The sequence below is a fragment of the Aedes aegypti genome, chromosome 1 (genome assembly GCF_002204515.2).
Source record: "Aedes aegypti strain LVP_AGWG chromosome 1, AaegL5.0 Primary Assembly, whole genome shotgun sequence".
Classification (NCBI taxonomy): Eukaryota; Metazoa; Arthropoda; class Insecta; order Diptera; family Culicidae; genus Aedes; species Aedes aegypti.
Genome location: NC_035107.1, coordinates 46,312,693 through 46,334,844, shown reverse-complemented (window position 1 = coordinate 46,334,844; position 22,152 = coordinate 46,312,693). Strand labels below are relative to the sequence as shown.

The window sequence follows — 22,152 nt, the reverse complement described above, 5'->3', positions numbered from 1 at the left end:
TAATCTGAACAACAGATCGGTTCACCGCGTTCCACTTATCTTCATTACTACACATCTTTAGGACGATATTTTCCACGTTCACGTCGTCTCCGACGATGGCAGTCATTTCGCTTCGCTGCTGTGCAAACCGTGGGCAAGTAAAGACTACGTGCTCTGGTGTTTCTTCTATGTCTCGGCATTCAGGGCACAACGGTGACCTTGCGTGGCCGAACCTGTGCAAGTACTGCTTAAAGCAGCCATGACCAGACAGGAATTGCGTCAGTTGAAAATTAATCTCGCCGTGCGCTCTAGTGGTCCATATCGACACGTTTGGAATCAGTCGGTAAGTCCACCTGCCCTTCTCTGCGTTGTTCCATTGCTGCTGCCATTTACTAAGCGTGTTGGCTCTCGCTCTGTTCCGGACTCTCCCTGTGGCTCGATCCCTGTAGCACTCGCTATCCTCCTCCAGTAGAAGGCAGATAGGAATCATTCCGGCTATTACGTGCACGGCGTGCGATGATATCGTTCGATACGCACTCGCTACACGCATTGCCATCAGCCTAAACGTACGGTTCAACTGGGCACGATTTCGCCCTGTCTTCAGTGCCGCCGACCACGCTGGAGCTGCATACCGGATGATCGACGTTGACACGCTCGCCAGTAGCCTTCTCTTGCTACTGGTAATCGCAGAATTGTTAGGCATAATTCGGGATAAGGCCGATATCACCTTTGTTGCCTTATTGCAGACGTAGTCGACGTGACTGTTGAAATTCAAACGGTCGTCCAATATCACGCCCAGGTGTTTCACTTCTCGCTTCGAGTTTATGATGCACTCACCGACCATGATGCTCACATTTTGTACTGCCTTCCGGTTACTGATCATAACCAATTCAGTCTTTTGATGGGCCAACGCTAGCTTCTTCTCTCGCATCCAATTTTCCACGGCATCTATCGCCTCCGTTGCCAGTACCTCCACCTCTTCCCGTGATTCGCCGATCACTACAAGCACTACATCGTCCGCAAAACCGACAATCTTGACTCCTCTGGGCAGGTTCAGCTTCAGCACTTCATCGTACATGACATTCCAAAGGGTGGGACCCAAGATGGATCCCTGTGGAACGCCCGCCGTAACCAACAGATTTCTGATCTCGGCATCTGTTTCATATATCAGTGTCCGGTTCTGAAAATAGCTTTTCAGAATCTGACATAGATACTTAGGCACCCTCAACCTGTGCAACGAGTCGGCAATTGCTACCCAGCTGGCGCTGTTGAAAGGGTTTTTACCGTCTAGAGTGACAACCGCACAATATCGGTTCCCTCTCCTCTGCTGCTTCTGTGCCGTCTCCATGGTTTCCACTACCATTCGGATGGCATCTATCGTAGATCTACCTTTCCGGAATCCATGCTGCATGTTCGATAGACCGTTCTCGTTCTCCGTATACTTCGTAAGCCTGTTAAGAATCACTCTCTCCAACAGTTTCCCGACAGTATCCAACAAGCATATCGGCCTATATGCAGAAGGATCGCCGGGCGGCTTACCTGGCTTTGGTAGCAGCACCAGCTTTTGTCGCTTCCAAATGTCGGGAAAGTTTCCGTCCTCCATACATTTTTGCAGTGTAGTCCTGAACATGTCTGGATTCTCCTGGATTGCCGTTTTAAGGGCCAAGTTTGGAATCCCGTCCGGACCCGGTGCCTTCTTCACTGGTAAGGCTTTCGATACCACGACCAGTTCCTCGTTCGTTACACGGGTCTCTTCGTCGTGTACATCCTGTTCATCGTACGGTGTAGGTGGCCAGACCGTAGGCTCGTGCGTCGGAAAAAGAGTTTCGATAATAACCTTCATTTTCTCCGGACATCTGTCGGGTGGTATTGCTGGACCTTTCATCTTTGCCATGGCCACTTTGTAGGCATTCCCCCACGTGTTTTCGTTGGCATTGCGGTAGAACTCTTCCAGGCACGCTTTCTTGCTGAGCTTGATTGCCTTGTTGAGTGCGGCCCTTGCCGCCCTATAGGGCAATCTTCTTTCCTCTCTTTCGACGTTGTTGCTAGCCCTCTGCATCCTCCTCCTAGCTTGGAAGCAATGTGCGCGTAGGTCACCGATCGTCGAATTCCACCAGTAGGCTGGTCGTCGACAGTTTCTAGGTTTCCCCATCCTCGGCATAGTTGCATCGCACGCCCGCGATAGGGCTGCAGTCAACTCCTCTGCGCTTAGGTTTACTAAGTTATTCTCACGCCTCATCGCTTCCACGAACACGTCCTTGTTAAAAATCTCAGTTTTCCACCTCCGCTCGTATATCTGGGCTCCACTCGATTCCATCTGCACACAGCGCCCAAAGCGGTACCGAATCGCTTGGTGGTCGCTGTGGGTGTAATCCTCGCATACTCTCCAGTTCATATCACGTATCATTCCTGGGCTGCAGAAAGTGACATCGATGATAGACTCTCGACCATCCTTACGGTAGGTGGTGGTGGTACCGTCATTGGCGAGATCGACGTTCAACTTAGCTAGGGCCTCCAGAAGGCTGCTCCCCCTTGGGTTCGTGAGGCGGCTGCCCCATTCGACCGCCCAAGCATTGAAGTCTCCAGCTACTACCACTGGTCTTCGGTCGGTTAGCTCTTCCGTCAGTTTGTCCAACATCCGGTTGAACTGTTCGATCGTCCATCGTGGAGGTGCATAACAACTACAGATGAAGACACCGTTGATTTTGGCTATAACGAATCCTTCATCTGCGCAGTGCACCACTTCTTGAATGGGGTATTTTCCCACTGTCCATATCGCTGCAGTTTTGGTTCCGTCTGATATCCAGTTTCCATCTCCGGGTGGAATTTGGTATGGCTCCGAAATTATCGCAACATCGCATCTATGTTCCGCAACAGATTGCCGCAGAAGATGTTGTGCCGTATCACAGTGGTTGAGGTTGATTTGCACTACCTCCACTGGGACTTCGTTGCTCTCGCTCGTTTGGAGGCTGGGCATCTGCTACCGCCTGTAGGGTGTTCGTTATCCCCCGTAGCAGCGCAAATTAGGCATTTCGGAGGCTTCGAACAATCCTTTGCCTTGTGACCTTCCTCGCCACACCTTCTGCATAGTTTGCTCCTATCCGGCCCTTGGCAATTCCGTGCGAAGTGACCAAAGCCCAGACACTTGAAGCACACGTCCGGTTGCTGGGAAACGCTCAGCGGGCACACAGACCAGCCCACACATACTTTCTCCACTCTCAACGCTTTATTAGCTGCATCTACTGGCAGCTTAATTGATGCTACCTTCGTGCCATCAGGCCCATTCCTGATACGGATGGTCATCTGGACCTCTCCTAGCTCGCATTGCTCCTTCAGGGCTAATTTTACTTCCTCCTACGTGGTAATCTCGTCCAGATCTTTACACAGGAGAGTCGCTTCCGGGCACAAGGCTCTTACTTCCACCTTGTTTCCGAGAGCTTTCTCGGTAAGCTCCTTGTACGAGATGCTGCCTGCCTTGGGATCTCTTTTCAGCTCAAAGAGCATCTCTCCATTACGAGTGCGTCTGACCTTTTGCACGTCTTCCCCTAGCTCCTTAAGATCCGGGTTCATCCGCATAGCGCGTAGAACTTCGGCGTACGAGTCGTCACTCGCTTTGACGATGAGAGCCTCGCTCTTATTCCTCGTCCTGAAGACCTTACGTTTTTTGGGCGGTTTTTTCTTGCTCGCTTTCTCCTTCTTTCTATTCTTTTTGCCAACGACCTGCCATTCAGTGTGGCTGTTTACCACGTCGGTTGCTTCTGGTGGTGGTTTAGCTCCAGTGACACGGGCATCCTTGTGTCTCTTGGGACCACCTGGTCTGACATCTCCAGGCGATGCCCTTGGCCTCTTCGGTGTGAAGAAGGGCGTGGACTGCACCCCTGGGGGGATACTTCTCGCCGCGTTGACCTCCCTCGTAGCTGTGTCGGCTTCTGCCCTTCGCATTTCCGCTGCGCGACATGCCTCTAAGGCAGTTTTAACCGCTAACAACTCCTTCTCCCCTGCTTCTGCTCTCTGCACTACGTTTTTCCATTCCTTTACAGCTGAACCAAGAGCGCCTTGGAGCTTAATCACCAACGCCTTGATGTCTTTGTGCACGTTACTTCTCTTATCCACATACTCGTGCAGCTCGTCCACCAACTTTTTCGCTGTCTCTACCCTCGGTGGTTGTGGTGGTTTCGTCCACACGCTATACTGCTGCTGACCATGCTGCTGAGCCTGCTGCTCGTTCGTGGGCTGCTTTTGCACCTGCTGGGTTTGCGGCGGCGGTGTCCTCACCAATCCACTCTTGACAAACGGATTTGTCACTTCTTCCTCAACTTCAATTACGCTTACTTCCATTCTTCAGGGTCCCCCCTCCGAGCCGCTATCTCCATCCGCCGTACGTAGTCGCCTTCACGATCCCATGGTTGGCCCACTCGCCGTTTCAGGTCGGTGTCACCCTTCCTTAATCAGGGAGCAGGGGCCGTTCTGTCAGCCCAATAACGCCATCCAATCCGTGAGCCGTAGCTTGTCCGTTGTTGAACGCCTTCACCAGTATACCATAATCAGGATGTTACTGGCATCGATCCTGATGTGCCGGTTGGCACTCCAATGGTTGGGCTTACGCACTTTGAAAGCGGTGCCAGGCCGCTTGTACGGAGTTGCTTGCGGATATGTGGCTTTTTCCAGAGATCCAACAGTGACTGACTGACTGACTGACTGATTGACTGATTGACTGACTGACTGACTGACTGACTGACTGACTGATCAAAGAGGACACTTCAAAACATTAGTCGCGATTACGACACCAGGCTAGTACTCTAATATCACTTTCTTTATTAAACTTTCACACCTTCGACGACGGGGAGTTCTGTTTGATCTTTCGACCTTGACACTTGCTTTTCCCGGGGCAAGCGACGAGGGCAGGATCAAACATGTCGCGCGTCGGTCTCGTAAGTGAAAAAGTGGCGTGATCGATGAGTTCGGTTGAAGCACGGTGTACTATATTTAAGAAGGTGATATATTCCGAAAACTGACAGCTACTTGACGACGTCATTCCTATCCACCTCGAACAAATTTTCAAAAATAATGATCTAGTGATCCGGATGGTATATGGTACGATAGGAGTGACGTCACATGTTTTCAACCAAACTTGATGTTTACATCAGTGAAGAGCCTGCCTTGTTAATTTTTTATGCCGTGGGTTGAAGAAAGTGAAAAAGTGCCGCGATCGGTTAGTTCTGTTTGATCCTTCGACCTTGACGCTTGCTCCTGGGCAGTGCGTCAAGAAAGCCCGAACAGTTTTTTTTTTTTTTTATTCTTTTTGGGTCGCGCGCTTATTTTTTTTTTTTTTCCTGAGTGCTTTTTTATAGCCGAGTAAACGAGTGAAGCCGAAAGTGGATTGTGGCTGCTCAGTCAAGGATAACGGATCAATTGGTGAGCTCGTTTCATGCTACTATTTCTAATCTATAAAATATGTATGACTGCACATTCAATCGTTACAATGGTGGGATGTAAATATGATTTTTCAACAAACTATGGATGGTTCGTCACTGTGAGTGTCGACACAAACTCTGATTCATGATTTATTTATGTTTAACATTTTTTTTTTTTTTTTTCAGAACACCTCTTATATACCTTTATTTTTGTAATTAAAAAAACTTTGAATGGTTCGACACTACAAGTGTAGACTTGCGAAAGGTTCACTTTATTCAACAAACTTTGGATGGTTCGCCACTGTAAGTGTCGGCATAAGAATAAGAGTGATGTCCCAATCGAGTTTTTTGTTTCTTTTCAAATGAGTAAAATATAATAACACATGCTTTCGTCCTGACAGCTGTAGGAATGTTACATTTAGGTATTTGTTCAACAAACTTTGAATGGTTCGTCACCTCAAGTGTCGGCATAATTTTCCTCTACATAGAAATTGTTCATATCAAATGAAAATATATTTACGTATAAGCATGTATATATCTCACAAATCATTGTTTATCATGGTCTAATCGCTTATCAAAGTGAATCCTATGACCCAACGATCCTCCCCATTAACAAACATCCCTCCCAGTAACCTTTGTGGAGATGCAGAGGCAAACACGGTCTCCAAAAAGCAAAGGTTACACACTAACATTCCTTCCCCCAATCCCACCTGACTGCAAGGACGTGGCCGGCGCCGTTATTGACCCTATATAAATAGAGGCACTGAATTATGCACACTGAAGAAGATTATGGCCAATCCCAGCCGAACTTCTAGTTGATTCTTTGTGCATTTTCACTGACTTCGGTCAATCACGGAATAGCAACCATTGATATGTGTAGTCAGTCTAAGCTAAGCTAAGCTAAGCTAAACTTTCACACCTTCGACGACGCGCCGGGACACGTTCCTGGGGTTACATTCAACATCGGGATGGGTTTTTTTGCAGTGCGAGATCCAATTGTTCATGGCGGCAAACGATCGATCACAGAGTGCACAGTTGTAGGCCATCTCGCCCGTGTGGACGGCCATGTGATCCTTGAGATAACACCTGAAAGTGATTCATACATTAGTGTCATTGATCACGAAACGTGATACCTCTGTACTCACTTGTAGAACATCTTCCCGCAAATATGGCAACTCGTCTTGCGCGGATTGCTCCCTTCCGCCTCGTGAATGGCCATGTGCAGCTTCAGGTGGGATTTCCCCTTGATCTTTCGCTGGCATATTTCACACTCCCACAGGCGCGTGGTTCCGGTATGCATGGTAGCGACGTGATTCGACAGAGATTTGCCGCAGAAGAACCGCTTGTCGCATCCGTCGTTGGCGCACGCGTATGGCCGAGTGTCCAGATGCCTGTTCCGATGGCCTTCCATTTGGGACGATTCCTTGAATTCCCCGCAAATGTCGCACATGACATTCTTCCGGTGGGACGATGGAACTGAGTTAATCTGGGGTTCGGGAGATTCCAACGCTGAATAACCCCGCTTAGATTCACTTTGTACTTCCATGTCCTGATCCGTACCAGGTTCCGGTTTCATCCGCTCTTTTACTGCTTCCTCTTCCTCCCTCCGCTCGAAGCACTGGTACAAGGCATCCATCTCTGATCTATTGCGCTTCACCAGGTTGTGACAATCCTCGAACACCTTTTTACTGCTTTCACCACTCCAACTTCCGGGATGCATCATCAGCAGTCGCTTCCCGTGAATAATATCCGCCTTCCGACACGACTCCCGGAAGTTCCCTATTATGTCCACAAGCAGCAAGCAATTGGCGCAAACGCCTTGAACTTTGTCTCCATCGACGATTGTCACCCCAACGGCATCGATGATTTTGCGCCGGAAGTCGTAGGCGTCGTTTTCGACCGTAAGTCGAACGTCGCCCCGGGGGAGCACTCGCAGGCAGAGCCGGCACTGACGAACGTCGGCCTTCTTGAAGCGGACGGTTGTTTTGACGGGTTTGAGGCTCTTCTTGGCGGTGATTTCGTGCGGTAGGAGTTTGGTCAGCGGTTTGGTGTCCATTTAGAGGCGGGTTCCGGAGGATTTCGTACGAATTCACTTTTTTTACTGGGGACGACGAGATTTTGTGTGCAAACTGTGCAAACGACGCCCCAGATTGTTGGTAAACAATTTTCTGGCAACAGCTGACTGATTAGTAACGGGCGATTCCGAATAAAATAATCGATTTTTCCTTGAGTAGGCATTTGGCACGCAGCCAAGTAGTCCGGGGTGCCAGTTTAATGTTTTAAAGCGCACGCAAATTTTGATTTTGAAACCGCACGTGAAAAAAAAATTGTTAATGGTAAAAACTACCATTTAGTGTTTAGATTTTGATCCAAATAAGCCGATCGAACCATATTCGGAGAAGGTTACAGTTCGCGAAACATAACAGTTCGTGGCACATCGCATTTGGAGAGCCATATGAATGTAAACATTCACTCTCTCGTTTGGTACGTGGCACAAGAGCGTTCAAGGGCAGAAACTCTCACAGACGGCAACAGTATCGAGCCAGTCGGGTGATTTATGTTTTGCATAAAATTGATGCTAACTTTCATATTTTATGGTAATGCAGCCTTTAACAACCAAATTATAATCTGTTGGACCATTGAACACCCCTTTGGTTGCTAACATACACTCAAAATAATCCAAACGTCATTGCTACGTGAAAAATCACGTAGATCATTCCGCATTCATTTTGCCTCCTATTCACCTGACTAAGGTAATGATTACCAGAGCATATATGAACACTAAATGGAGACCCGGTGATTATTACTGGGGCTACCAATCGCACTTACGTGAAAATCACGTAGGCATTTGAATTCATTTGGTCATCACGTTCATTCTCTGTTGAGCTAAGTTGTCAAAATGGTGGCCGATACTATCTCGAGAAGCTGCTGCTGCTGGACTTCAAACTAATTTTAAGAACAATTCCAAGGTAAATATTCGTTAAAATCCTTAGAATCCTTAAGGCCCAAACGCAATGATAGCGGAACGGCAACGGAAAGCGGAACCGGTTCGCCAGCATGAATCAAACCATCTCGACTGACCCATCAACGAATGAAAGTGGACCAACACCAAGTCCACAAGCATATTATAGTGTATGCTGGCGAACCGGTTCCGCTTTCCGTTGCCGTTCCGCTATCATTGCGTTTGGGCCTTTAGACACTAATTTATACTTTATACCTTGTTTTACATCAATTTACTTACTTACTTACTTACTTATTTGGCTTTACATCAATTATCTTGATAAAGCCTCGCCAACAATATTTCGCCAATTCCCTCGGTTCATGGCCGCTTCTCTCCATCCTCGACTGTGACCCACGTTCTCCAGGTCCTGGTGTACCTGGTCAATCCACCTAGCTCGCTGCGCCCCACGCCTTCTTGTTCCGACCGGATTCGTGGCGAACACCATCTTTACAGGGTTGTTGTCCGGCATTCTTGCAACATGCCCTGCCCAGCGTATCCTTCCAGCTTTAGCTACCTTCACGATACTGGGTTCGCCGTAGAGTTGAGCGAGCTCGTGGTTCATCCTTCGCCGCCACACGCCGTTCTCCTGCACGCCGCCGAAGATCGTCCTTGTTGGCAGAGGTGGAAACTAGTCGGGACGGAATCGGACGGATTAGGCGGAATAACACATGGAACAGTTTCTGTTAAATCAAACGCGTCTGCACTTCTTGCCGATTTATTTTAGACTGAATTGACAATGGAATGTAAATCAAACAAAATACGTCATAGGCCTTTTCATGTGACAGATCCGTCTATGCATTTGTTTACATCGGTGGAGGACCGGTGCTAACACGGGCCTGTCATTTTCATAGAAGAAATGTCAAAGTGCTTCCCGATCAGCTGATTTGAGACGTCATTTGAATAGGCCTATAGGAAGTATGTATAGTGTTGCCAGTATTATTGTTATGAGTGCTGACAACGAGGGGTGGATTACACAGTACAACACTCCTCCTTAATCATCACTCGTTGTTTTAGAACTTCCTATTAGTCCCATAGCCTGCGAAAATAGACCGATCTTGGTCGGCCCAATAGGTTTCGTCAGCGCATCAGCTATCATTTCCTCAGAACACAAATATTGCAGTTGAACAATGCCTTTATCACATGAATCCTTGACGAACATCTCTCGAACACTTATGTGTTTTGTACGCTTACTCGTTCTTTGCGACCGCACGAAGGCAATACATGATTGGTTGCCCTCATATAGCAAAGTTGGATTCAGCTGAGGTACTCCAAGACCTAGTAGCAATTGCCGCAACCAAATAGCTTCTCTTGTAGCTTCACAAAGGGCGATATATTCGGATTCCATAGATGAAAGTGCGACAACACTTTGCTGCTGACTTTTCCATGAAATAGCTGTTCCGCACATCACAAAAACGTATCCGGAGGTCGATTTGCGCGTTGTATGATCGCCGGCCCAATCTGCATCAACGAAACCAATCAGGTCGATCGATGAGCCGGAGAATTCAAGCTTCTTGTCAACTGTACCTCGAAGATACCGCACTACTCTTTTAGCGGCCACCCAGTCAGCCTGTGATGGTTGATTAACTTTACGGCCTAACACAGAAACTGCTGCAGCGATATCTGGGCGCGCGTTCACTGCTACATAAAGAAGAGCACCGACCAGACTGCGGAAGTCAATGTTATTAGGCAGCAGTATGATTTCTGATTCTCCTCGAGCATATTGTTCATCCATGGGAGTGCGAGCAGGTTTGCTGTTGCCAAGGCCGAAGCATTCGGCTATTTGCTTGATATATCCTTTCAAACTGACACTGTATACTCCACCTTTGTCTCTTTCAACTTCTAAACCGAGAAAGTACTTTAGCTGTCCGAGTGCAGTTGTTTCGAAGTAGCTGTTAAATTCTTCATACACGGAGTCAAGTTCGTTTTCATCGTCACTGGCCACAATCACATCATCTACATAAACTACAATGTAGACCCTCTTCTTATTCCGCTCACGGGTGTACAAACACGGGTCTGCTACAGTTGGAAGAAACCCCATCTTTCTCAATGACTCATCAAAACGATCATTCCAACATTTCGCCGACTGACGAAGACCGTATATGCTCTTTCGAAGACGGCACACCAGCGCTTCCTTTCCTGGTTCGGTGAATCCGGGTGGTTGCCGCATATGTACTACTTCACTGAGGTCGCCGTTCAAATATGCGGTTTTTATGTCAAGGTGTTCAAGGATCATTTTCCGTTGACTTGCTATGGCAAGCAGTGCTTTAAGCGTGGCTTGCTTAGCCACCGGAGCATAAGCGTCGATGAAATCAATACCTGGCTTTTGATTGAAGCCCTGGGCTACCAAGCGGGCTTTCCGCTTAATAATTTGACCACTCGCATCCTTCTTGGGGCCCAGATAGCCGTAGCGGTAAACGCGCAGCTATTCAGCATGACCATGCTGAGGGTCGTGGGTTCGAATCCCGCTGGTCGAGGATCTTTTCGTGAAGGAAATTTTCTCGATTCCCAGGGCATAGAGTATCTTCGTACCTGCCACACGATATACACATGCAAAAATGGTCATTGGCACAGTAAGCTCTCAGTTAATAACTGTGGAAGTGCTCATAAGAACACTAAGCTGAGAAGCAGGCTTTGTCCCAGTTGGGACGTAATGCCAGAAAGAAGAAGAAGATCCTTCTTGATCTTGTAGATCCACCGGCTTCCTACAAGCTTGTGTCCAGCTGGTAGTTCCGTTAGTTCCCAAGTACAAAGTTGTCGATGTGAGTTAAGTTCTTCCTCCATTGCATTTAACCACTGTTTCTTCATTTCACAACTCATCGCTTCCTGGTACGTCGACGGCTCAACCTCCTCCTGGCCACTCATCACGTTGACTTCTTCAATCAATCGCACTGGAGCCTTTCTCTTGTTGGACCGTTTTGAGCGTCGCTGCATACATTCACTCTGTTCGATTTCCTCGATATGAGACTCTGCACTATCATATTCCTGTGAACTATCTAACACAGGCATGACGTCATGTTGAGGTGAACAGCTCGCAAGGATTTCCGCATCTTCTCCAATCCTGAGTACTGGTCTCTCTTTTGTTAACTCGTTTTCTGCTCGGCTGATGCTAACGGCATCCACAGGAATCACGTTTCGAATTGTTTCCTGACCAGTAAGCTCCTCGCAAAACATTGCATCTCTACTAATGACCACTGTATCTGTTTCAGGATTAAGAAAGCGGTAAGCTTTTCTGCCTTCTGCATAGCCTACAAAGATCAAACGTGCACTCTTGTCGTCAAGCTTACGACGACGTTCTTTCGGGATATGTACGTATGCTGGTGAACCGAAGACTTTCATATGGGAATAACTGGGTTTCTTATCATACCAAAGCTCATAAGGCGTACGACCGGTTGCTTTTGCTGGCAAACGATTAAGTAAAGAATTAGCTGTATTTACCGCTTCACCCCAGTAGCGCTTGTTCATGTTAGCTTCAATCAACATGCACCGTGACATTTCAATTAGCGATCGGTTTTTACGTTCAGCCTGCCCATTTTGTTGGGGACTGTAGGGCGCAGTCTGTTGCAGTTCAATCCCATAGTTTTTAAGCATGTTCCTGAACGCATACCCCGAAAATTCTCCGCCACCATCTGTGCGAATCGCTTTCGGCACTTTGCCGAACTGAGTCTGCATCAACTTAATGAAATCTTCGATGCAGTCGGCAGTTTGAGATTTACGTTCCAACAAATATACAGTACAGTAGCGGGAATAATCGTCAATTAGGGTCAGAACGTATCGTTTACCGCTGGGAGTAGTAACTTCCATTTGACCGCATAGGTCAGAGTGTACGAGATCTAGTATTTGTTCCGTTCTTGTCATAGATTGTTTAGGAAAGGGTAAACGTGTTAGCTTACCTTGACAACATGTTGTACACACAGATCGGATGCCGCAGTCTTGGATTATGAGATCTTTTCCCAAATCATCCTGAACGATGCGATTGATGTCTTCGTGGTTTCGATGGCCAAGTCGGCGATGCCAAATATGCTGACAGCCATCGCGATGACCAGCCTCCGCCAACATAGACTTTTCGTTTGGCTTCTTCAGACGATAAAGATTTCCACATCTCTCACCTGACACAATCACTTTTTCTCCCTTCACAATGCTGCAGGCAGATATGCCAAACACGACCTCGAACCCTTCGTCAGTGATTTTACTGACTGACAACAAATTGTTCTTCAATGCAGGTACGTGTAGGGCATGTTTCACCGTTAAATTCACTCGCTTTCCATCACCATTTACGGTATCAACCTTAACGTTGCCAACGCCTTCCGATACCACTTCATTGCCGTCAGCAAGACAAATCGTTTCACGTCGCATCACATCTACAAAACTAAGCTTTGTGGCATCTCCAGTCATATGGGATGTACAACCGGAATCCAGATACCATTCGTCCCTGAATGCCTTATCCAGCAAACCAAAACAAACTTCGTCATTCACTGAATTCCACTTTGTTCGCTTTCTGTCGATAATCACTTCTTCTAGCGTTTGCTTCTTCATAATCTTCACTCTTTCTTCTCTCCTGATCTTGTTTCAACTTTCTGCATTCACGCCGATAGTGCCCCTCTTTTCCACAGTAATGACACTTTTGCTTCGATTTTCCACTCATTAACACTTTCTGTGACTGTTCTGGGAGCTGGTTTTCTTCACACCGCCTACGCCACTCGTCGAGAAGTCGTCCTTTCACAAAATCTAGTGTCAGCTCCTCCTCCGAGCGCGATTCAAACGACATTATTAACATGTTATAGGATTCTGGAAGGCTTGATAGAATAATCGCCACCAACCAGTGATCTGCCATCTTCTCCCCAATGCTGACTAGGCGATTCATTAGCATTGATATCTGACTCAAATGATCAGACATACTGCCGTCGTCTGTCAATCAATCGCACTGACAACAAACGCCGCAAAAGGAACACTTTGCCACACATAGATCGCCTTTCATGGTATTGGTGAAGGGAATCCCACATTTCCTTCGCAGATGATTTTTCCATCACATGACACAGCTGCGAATCTTCTAGAGCCAAGCCGATTACAGGCTGCGCCATACCATCGCGTTGCAGCCATTCTTTCGTTGGCACTTCTGGAACGTTTCCCTTAACGACGTCTGCCAATCCTTTTTCACCAAGCACCAAGCCGATTTTATATTTCCAGAGCGGCCAATTATGGTCACCGAGTTTTTCGAACACGAGTTTTTCCGACATTTTGACTGTCGTTCACTAACGTCGAGGAAACTTCCGAACGCGTCACTAACGAAAGAAATCGCGATTGAAAACAGCAGCTCAAATCCGTATAACACACGATCCGTTCGCGCCACCCGTGCCTGAGCCCATGACCTGTTGGCAGAGGTGGAAACTAGTCGGGACGGAATCGGACGGATTAGGCGGAATAACACATGGAACAGTTTCTGTTAAATCAAACGCGTCTGCACTTCTTGCCGATTTATTTTAGACTGAATTGACAATGGAATGTAAATCAAACAAAATACGTCATAGGCCTTTTCATGTGACAGATCCGTCTATGCATTTGTTTACATCGGTGGAGGACCGGTGCTAACACGGGCCTGTCATTTTCATAGAAGAAATGTCAAAGTGCTTCCCGATCAGCTGATTTGAGACGTCATTTGAATAGGCCTATAGGAAGTATGTATAGTGTTGCCAGTATTATTGTTATGAGTGCTGACAACGAGGGGTGGATTACACAGTACAACAGTCCTTAGCACTCGGCGTTCGAAAACCCCAAGAGCTTGCAAGTCCTCCTCGAGCATAGTCCACGCCTCATGCCCATAGAGGACTACCGGTCTTATGAGCGTTTTGTACATCGTGCATTTGGTGCGGGGGTGAATCTTTCTTGACCGCAGTTTCTTCTGGAGCCCATAGTAGGCACGACTTCCGCTGATGATGCGCCTTCGTATTTCCCGACTAACATTGTTGTCAGCCGTCAGCAAGGATCCGAGGTAGACAAACTCGTCCACCACCTCGAAGGTATCCCCGTCTATCGTAACACTGCTTCCTAGGCGGGCCCTGTCGCGCTCAGTTCCATCAGTTACATCAATTTACAGAACGTTGATTGTTTTGAATGGAACTGACCCTGGACAAATTTGCGAGGAACGTGCGTTTCATGGACTGTTCCGACGGTTCCGACGATCGATATCGCGATGGTGGTCATTCAGTGTTTTGAAACTATTAATGGAATATAATAGTTTGTGGGCTTCGTAGCCGTGCGGTTAGCGGCGTCAGTCGTTTAGGCGTATTGCGCTACGGAGTGTGGGTTCGATTCCCGCCCCAGTCGGAGAAAACTTTTCGTCAAACGAAAAATTCTTCACTGGTCCACTGGTCGTTCCATGTGTCCGTTGTCTAATGTTAGTAATGTTCAGTCTGTGCAGCCTTTGGCTGAAGACGGTGTAAATTGTCTTTAATCCCTTAGTTATTTGTCCTTCTTTCAAAATAAACATATAAAAAAGTATGTGCAAAACAGGATTGATTTCCATGAATTGATTCCGATAACTTTAAATGAAAATTTCCCTAGGATCAATTGAAAAGCTTTGTAAAAGTTACGTGAAAAATCATGTAGCTGTTACGTGGTACTTCGATGGAACTGATGAGGTTCACTTGTTCATGCGTTCATTCGGTGTTACCTATGATCCACGTAAGTGCTACGTGAAAAGTGCGATGGAAAAAAAAACCACGTATGTTTTCACGTAACAACGACGTGTGGATTTTTTTGAGTGTAGCACAGAAAATAAAACACATTTGCCTCTGTTTCTTGATCAGAATGAGAGTGGTTCAGCGAATGTTACAAGCAAGGTATCTAGAATGGAGGTAATACAATCTGCCAGATTCTTTATTCCACCATTTTGAATCATCAACTGACAGCTGACGATTTTGTTTTGGTTAAAGTTCAATCCGCGAGAAGAAGGCTCATGGACGCGCGAGAAAATTTTCACTCAACTGCTGTTACTAGCAGTAAACAACCCCTAACAATTCCATAGAGACGATAGATTGAAGAACAGAGTACACAAACCCGCCAGCTAACTAGCTCGCCAGCTGTCACTTCCACTTTCCCTGCAGCTGACCTCACTTCGCACCCACTGACTGCTTAGATAGCTGAACCTCCCATCAATAAATCTTGGTTACAAGTGTTGACACACAGTGATCGGCGCTAAACAGTGGGTGGTGTGTGTCTGTCTTGTTTTCGTTCCTGGCTCTTTATCTTCCACGAATGATAAATGTCATGCATGTTGTATGAATGCAGGCGAATAAATGGGATGAAATTATGTCTCGTGTGTCATTAGTTAACTCAAGCGCACGCACCGACAATTTTCAGCAGACCAAAAATGCGCTTGATATTACCATGTATGTAGTCAAAATGAGATTGGTGGAAACAGGTCCGTCGCACTCGGGCTCAGATTGGGTACCACTTCGAGTACTGTATTTGGTCCCTCGGTAGTGCAAAAGGTACCCAAGTTTGACACATCGCAGTACACTTTTCATGGCATTCTAGATTACCTTATGAGCCATAAAATTTTGGGCATTTGCAAGGGACATGAAGGTCTTTAATTTGTCGTTGGTGGAAATGCTTTCCGTCGAATGTACCAGTAATGTAGTTGGATGAACCAACATGGTAAAATATGGTTTTTTTCTGTCTGACATTTCGGAAGGGACACGGAAAACAAAGTACATCCAAAATTTGAGTTCAAGCCAAAAGGTATGACAAAATCAAAAAAACAAAAAAGAACTGTTCTTTTGGACTTGAACAAACGAAAAACATTATAAAATTGAGTAAACATGTGTTTTTGGCCTAAACTTAAGCGTTTGGCACTAAAATTGGGACAGGGCTTTAGGACTGTTAATCATAGTAATCCTTGAATGTTAGCTGTAATAAATCATTCTAGTTTGTCATACCGTTGCAACCACACGTGTTTTCCTTTAGGTTATGGGCCGCAAGTGTAGCAAGTGTAGCGGCGACGAATTCAAGAATCCTTCCGGCGGGAGGAAGCATTTCTCTGCCATTGGCGGAGCGGTTACGAGGCCAGGAAAAATACAGTTCCTGGGCCTTTGCGATCAAGATGGTGATGATCAGAGAAGGTACGTGGGCGGCCATCAGGATGGAGAACCCGACGGAGGAGCTGTCGGAGCGTGCCCTCGCATCCATTTGTTTGAGCATCGATCCGACGAACTACAGCCTTGTCCAGAATGCAACGACGGCTAAGGAAGCATGGGACAGCTTAAAGGCAGCATTCCAAGACAGTGGATACATCCGGGAGTTTGGACTACTTCGGCAGTTAACCGGAGTAAAGCTAGTTGATTGTGCCACGGTGGAAGACTATGTGAACCAGTTGATATCCACCAGGCACAAACTAGCGCAGATTGGCTTCGAGGTGAACGATCGATGGATGTCAAGCATCTTGCTGATGGGTCTGCCGAAACAATACGAGCCCATGATTATGGGCCTGGAAGACGCCTGTAGTTTCCAAGGGCAACGTAACGATCAAAGCAGACGTAGGCGGAGCAACTGAAATACTTGACGTTTCGGAGGTACTGTGCATCCCCGACCTGGCCATGAATTTGCTGTCAGTGCACAAGATTTGCAGCCGTGGCCATCGTGTGGTATTCACCAACGACGTGTGTAAAGTCATCGACCGCAGCGGCCATGTGATGGCTGTTGGAGAGCAACAAGGCGGACTTTATCGGCTTCGCCAGAGTGGAAGAAATGTTTCATGCATGACCGCACGAAGGAAGACATCGGATTATGGCACCGTTGTATGGGGCACTTGAATGCACACAGCTTGAAGCGGCTCCGTGGTATGGTCCATGGTGTGCAATTTGGCTATGGAGAATTACCGGCGTACATTCCGTGCTTGGGAGGGAAACATCAACGTCAGCCTTTCAAGTTCAAAGGGGCCAGAGCAGCAAATGTGTTGGAAGTCGTCCACAGTGATTTGTGCGGTCCCATGGAAACGACATCCAAAGGTGGAAGCAAATACTTTCTCACCTTTATCGATGATGCCAGTAGGAAGTGCTTCATCTACTTCATTCAAGAGAAGACGGAAGTACTAGAGTGTTTCAAGGATTTCTTGGCGTATGTGGAAACCCAAACTGGTAAGCGAGTCAAGCGTTTGAGAAGTGACAACGGGACGGAGTGCTGCAATTTCGGATGACAGCGACAGAAGTCAATCTGGAATCCGAGCCAGGTAACGACGATGATGCGAACGAATCTGGTGACACGGAGTTGCCATCTGCGCTCCCTCCACAACAAGAGGATCCTCAATGTGTGGTCAGGCGCAGTGGCAGGGAGCGCCATATCCCAGGCAAATACAACGATTTTCAATTGAGCTTCAGTGCCGTCCCTCAAATCAATTCCCCGTCTCAGGTATCTCATGGCGGCGAACCGCAAACGTACGCAGAGGCATTGCGATCAGACGACAGCATTCGTTGGCGAGAAGCGATGGAGACGGAGATGAAATCCCTAAACGACAACCGGACGTGGGAGCTCAGCAATCTACCGACGGGGCGAAAGGCTCTGAAATCGAAATGGGTCTACAAGCTGAAGACTAAGATGTCGGCCAGGGTAGACGCGTCACGCGAAGCGACGCGAAAATTGCACGGGAAGGAATAACAATTATTAATAATAAAATGTCACACTCCAAAGGATTTTCGCGTCGCTTCGCGTGACGCGTCTACCCTGGCCGACACCTAAGGCAGACGGATCCATCGAGCGGTACAAAGCACGGCTCGTTATTAAGGGATACTCCCAGATTAAAGGAGTCGATTACGGCGAGACGTACTCGCCTGTCGTTCGATGTGCAACGGTCCGTTATCTGATGGCGGTGGCAGCGAGGCTAGGACTGAAGTCACAATGACATGTACGCACAATGCTAAAATCGGTGTGTTTGGCCGATGGACCTACAGATGGCGGTAGTGTATAAACGTCAAACGCGAACAAAAACGATGCGAGCGCTGCGGGTGGTGGATTATTGGCCACCTACCATATATTTGAATCGGCCGTTAAAAAGGTGGTCGATGGACATCGGTGAGAGTGTGACGTCTGTTTGTCTGTGATATTTGCTTGCATGTAAAATGATTGATTATCACTAATATACACATCCAATAAGCGAAAAAATGCACAAGTCACATGTAAACACTTTAAATTTTATGATATGGTCGTCTTTTTAAGAAACCATTGCATGGATGTTGAGATAACGCCCCTGTCCAATATATGCGCATGAGGGTGTCCAAAATGTATATATGTGTCGATCTTACCCCAAATGGACATTTTTTTCAATATTGAAAAAAATGTCCATTTGGGGTAAGATCGACACTTTCATTTGGGGTAAAATCGACACCATTATTTGCTTCATAATCTAACTTCAAGTAATCTTTCTTGTCGGCAGACTTTCTCTGTAATCAATGTAAGTCTTGTTTTTCGAAATACAGTGAAGTTCACGGATGGCGAACTTGTTAATATATAAAATATGACATTATATGGCTTGCCACAAGCTGTCAATAAATATTGAAATTTTTATTTTTATGTTACTAAGTTTAAATAGAATTGATCTTGAATAACTTATGCGCAATAAATATTGAAGAACTAATAGATTTTGAAATGTTTTCATATAAGTTAATCTTATTATTCATTTACGAACCTTGAAGTTCGAATCTTTTTATTAATTTAAAAATAATTACATTCTTCTATTTTGTTAAAATTAAACTGTATTTATTTTTAATCATTTACCACAATCATCTTCGTAAACATGCTATGAACACAAATAAATCATATCCATGTGTATTCACCGAAATTTATAATCTTAGCATAGAACGTTGGAAATTTTCACATATATTTAGTGGATCTTTATACTCTACTCAATAATTTACGTAATTTGTTTATAATCTTCTTAAGAAGGGGTCATAATAGTCAAAAGTCATGTTTAAAGAAAGCTTTTCAATATGCCATGTGATGGTGATGTTTACAACGTATAAATTCTACTCAATGTGCATGTGTCGGTTTTACCCCAACAGGGTGTCGATCTTACCCCCACTCTGAATTATTGCACCTAAATATGATGAAATATCAACTTGATTTAAATCACTATATAACCTTAATATATCATCCAGCGATCTTAAGGATTGATAGATTATTAATATGTGATTCTATAACAATTTTAGATTAGTTTAACAAGCGGAAGTATACAAATTATATCAATAAGCTTAGGGAGTCGGTTTTACCCCGATTTCCCCTACCACACCCGAGACGTGCATCCATAATAGACCGTTGAGTGAGAACCACAGTGCCTAAGCCCCATTGGCATCCCAGAAAACCGGGGTAGGTGAAAGTTTCTTACTTTGATAAAAATGCGAAAAAAGCCAGTCAGTCATTCTGAACCTCTGAATTTAGTCCATCTGAATCTTAAACGGTCATTCTGAATCTCAGTCTGTGATCTAGAAACTATTAACAACCAGTTGCTAGAAGGACGAAGAATGCCAATTTTGTCAAAGCAACATAATTTGCATTAGGATCATGATCGATCGATTCATGCACCAAGCATTATGCAAAGGACTTAGCAACAAAGTATCGGCAGCGTTCGTTCCTTAAAAGAACAACCTCCATCGCTGATTGCGACTCAGTCATTGACTATTCTTCATTGGCTGACTGACCGGTTGTAGAGGTCCATTTCCAAACTGAGATTATGATCCAAATACGCACGGAGAGGAGAGATCATAAGACAACAACACTATCTGTACATGGGCAACGACTGTCGTCGAGTTATCCACCACAGGGCGATGAGAAGAGGACGCGTTGTGTTGCGTGATGAAGACTAGGGGTATCCACCCTTACCTTGATACCACCGCAGTCGAAAAGGAAAATCCCGAAAAGGGCTGTGCCACCACCGACAACTTTGTATCCAAGCCATGTCCTTGCGATCGGATGTATGAATTATGCATATGAGCGGATCGCGATCGTACAAGGAATGATCCTTGACATTTCATCTTTCCATGAAGAAAGATAGCTAAGCGCAGGCCCCAGTGCGTGTATGAGCAAATCGCATAGAGAGAAACGGTGAAAAGGTGCAATAAGGTCCCTTCGTTGTGGGGTGTTCCGCGATAGCCATGAGTGCTTGTCAACGCCATCATTGTGCATGTGTACATAGTAGATGTCGGTGGCTACAGTAATTAACCGAGAGGTGACTACTGGCCATAAAGTGCGATAATTGGATACAAATTTACATCTTGCTTCTTCTTTTTCCTATTCGTTGTCGATCAATGGTTATCCGATCGGTGATTAATGGTTTCATTGAACTTGATGAGAGAAGGCGGTTATAATTGGACAGGTACCTAGTAGGAGCTATGGCTTTCGTAGTTAATTGATGTTTAACAACATAATCCCTGGATGGGTTTTCTGATATACAGTATTAGACATAAAAAATGCACCAAACTATCTTCCTAAATCAATTTGGAAGTATATGTTACGTGGCCAAACAATTCTAGTAAAAATAATTATCAGTAGAAACATCTAAAGGTAACAATTTATTTAGGGTAATAAGAATTAATATTTGTTAATCCTTTCTAAGAGTGTATTTGAAAACTTTCAGAGCTGTCAAAATATAAGCGGACAAAAAATGTACCAAGTTATTTGTTGTTTATATTTTGCTCGACGTCGGTTGCAAAAGTTTGGTTTTCTTGTGGTTGTAGGGTTTTCCAGAAGGTTTTCTTGGGGTTTGCCGATCGAACAAGCCGTTCGGATGTTCTCCAAAAACTCGGTATATAAAACACACAATGTTAGGTGCTCTTCGCACACTAGGCACTAACGATCTTTCCACTACGATGGTCGCAATACTTCTCCCGGTCTATTCAGTGATGCCACATACACAGATTTATATGTAATTACACAGATTTTTTCCTGTTCTCGCCTACAGATATCTGTGATCACAGATCACAGATTTTTTAGATGAAAACAGATTTTTAAGATTTTAGGATATTTTACGAATTTAAGATACAGTTTTGGAAGATATAAAGCAGAAATGCCATTACTCTGTGTAGTTTTTCTTAAAAACTTAAATATTTTAAACTTTTAGAAACAAATATGCATTTTTAACTTACTTTTGGTATAGTTAGTTCAAATTAATAATTATTGACATGCCAAATACAGCCATAATAAGTTTGTAAAGATTCTGTTTGATCTAAAGCATTAAATTTTTGATTTTTGCACAACATAGATTTTTACCAAGGTTTTTGGAGGTTGACCTAAGATAAAAAAGATTTTTTAGGCCGAAAACACAGATGGGTTTCGGAAAAAATGTGGCAACACTGGGTCTATTTCTCGCCCGCAACGATTCTCGGTCGTCGTTTCCTTCTTCTGCGCGAACGGTCGTCGTTCGTGCTGTTCCACAAGATAAAACAGAAAGGACAGATAATAAAAAGCCAAGGTTTATACATTCAAACCCTACACCCCACCTTTTCTTTATTTGTTTTAAAACACAGTCGTTAATACGTAAAGAAATCCTTCAATAATTTCGATTCTGACCTGATCCTCTTAGACGCCCTTACTGCCTCTTCGGAACTACCTTCTCCCTGATTATTGTCTAATACTATCAGTTCTTCTCCTGCATTATTTTCAACATCTGAAGCCTGATCTGTACTGTCGTTTTCATTTGCTGAAATGGGTTTCAAATGAGGTGCACTTCTTCTGTATTCCTTACCCGACTCAGTTGACCGAATCACAACTTCAGTA

General features: G+C 45.4%; 1 protein-coding gene across 1 annotated transcript; it reads right to left on the bottom strand.

The window, feature by feature from the left end:
- Nucleotides 1–4,771: 4,771 nt before the first annotated feature.
- Nucleotides 4,772–7,549, bottom strand: LOC5569205 (transcription factor Ouib). Its single transcript, XM_021843269.1, has 3 exons — nucleotides 6,539–7,549; nucleotides 6,313–6,479; nucleotides 4,772–4,810 (listed from the first exon to the last, which is right to left on the bottom strand). Exons 1-3 carry the CDS (start codon nucleotides 7,447–7,449, stop codon nucleotides 4,797–4,799), a joined length of 1,092 nt encoding a protein of 363 aa, XP_021698961.1. The 5' UTR covers nucleotides 7,450–7,549; the 3' UTR covers nucleotides 4,772–4,796.
- Nucleotides 7,550–22,152: the final 14,603 nt, after the last annotated feature.

Coding starts and splice junctions, on each gene's coding strand:
- LOC5569205 (XM_021843269.1), bottom strand. CDS start 7,449: ATGGACACCAAACCGCTGACCAAACTCCTACCGCACGAAATCACCGCC. Junction 6,480..6,538: donor TGCGGGAAGATGTTCTACAA/GTGAGTACAGAG, acceptor AATCACTTTCAG/GTGTTATCTCAAGGATCACA.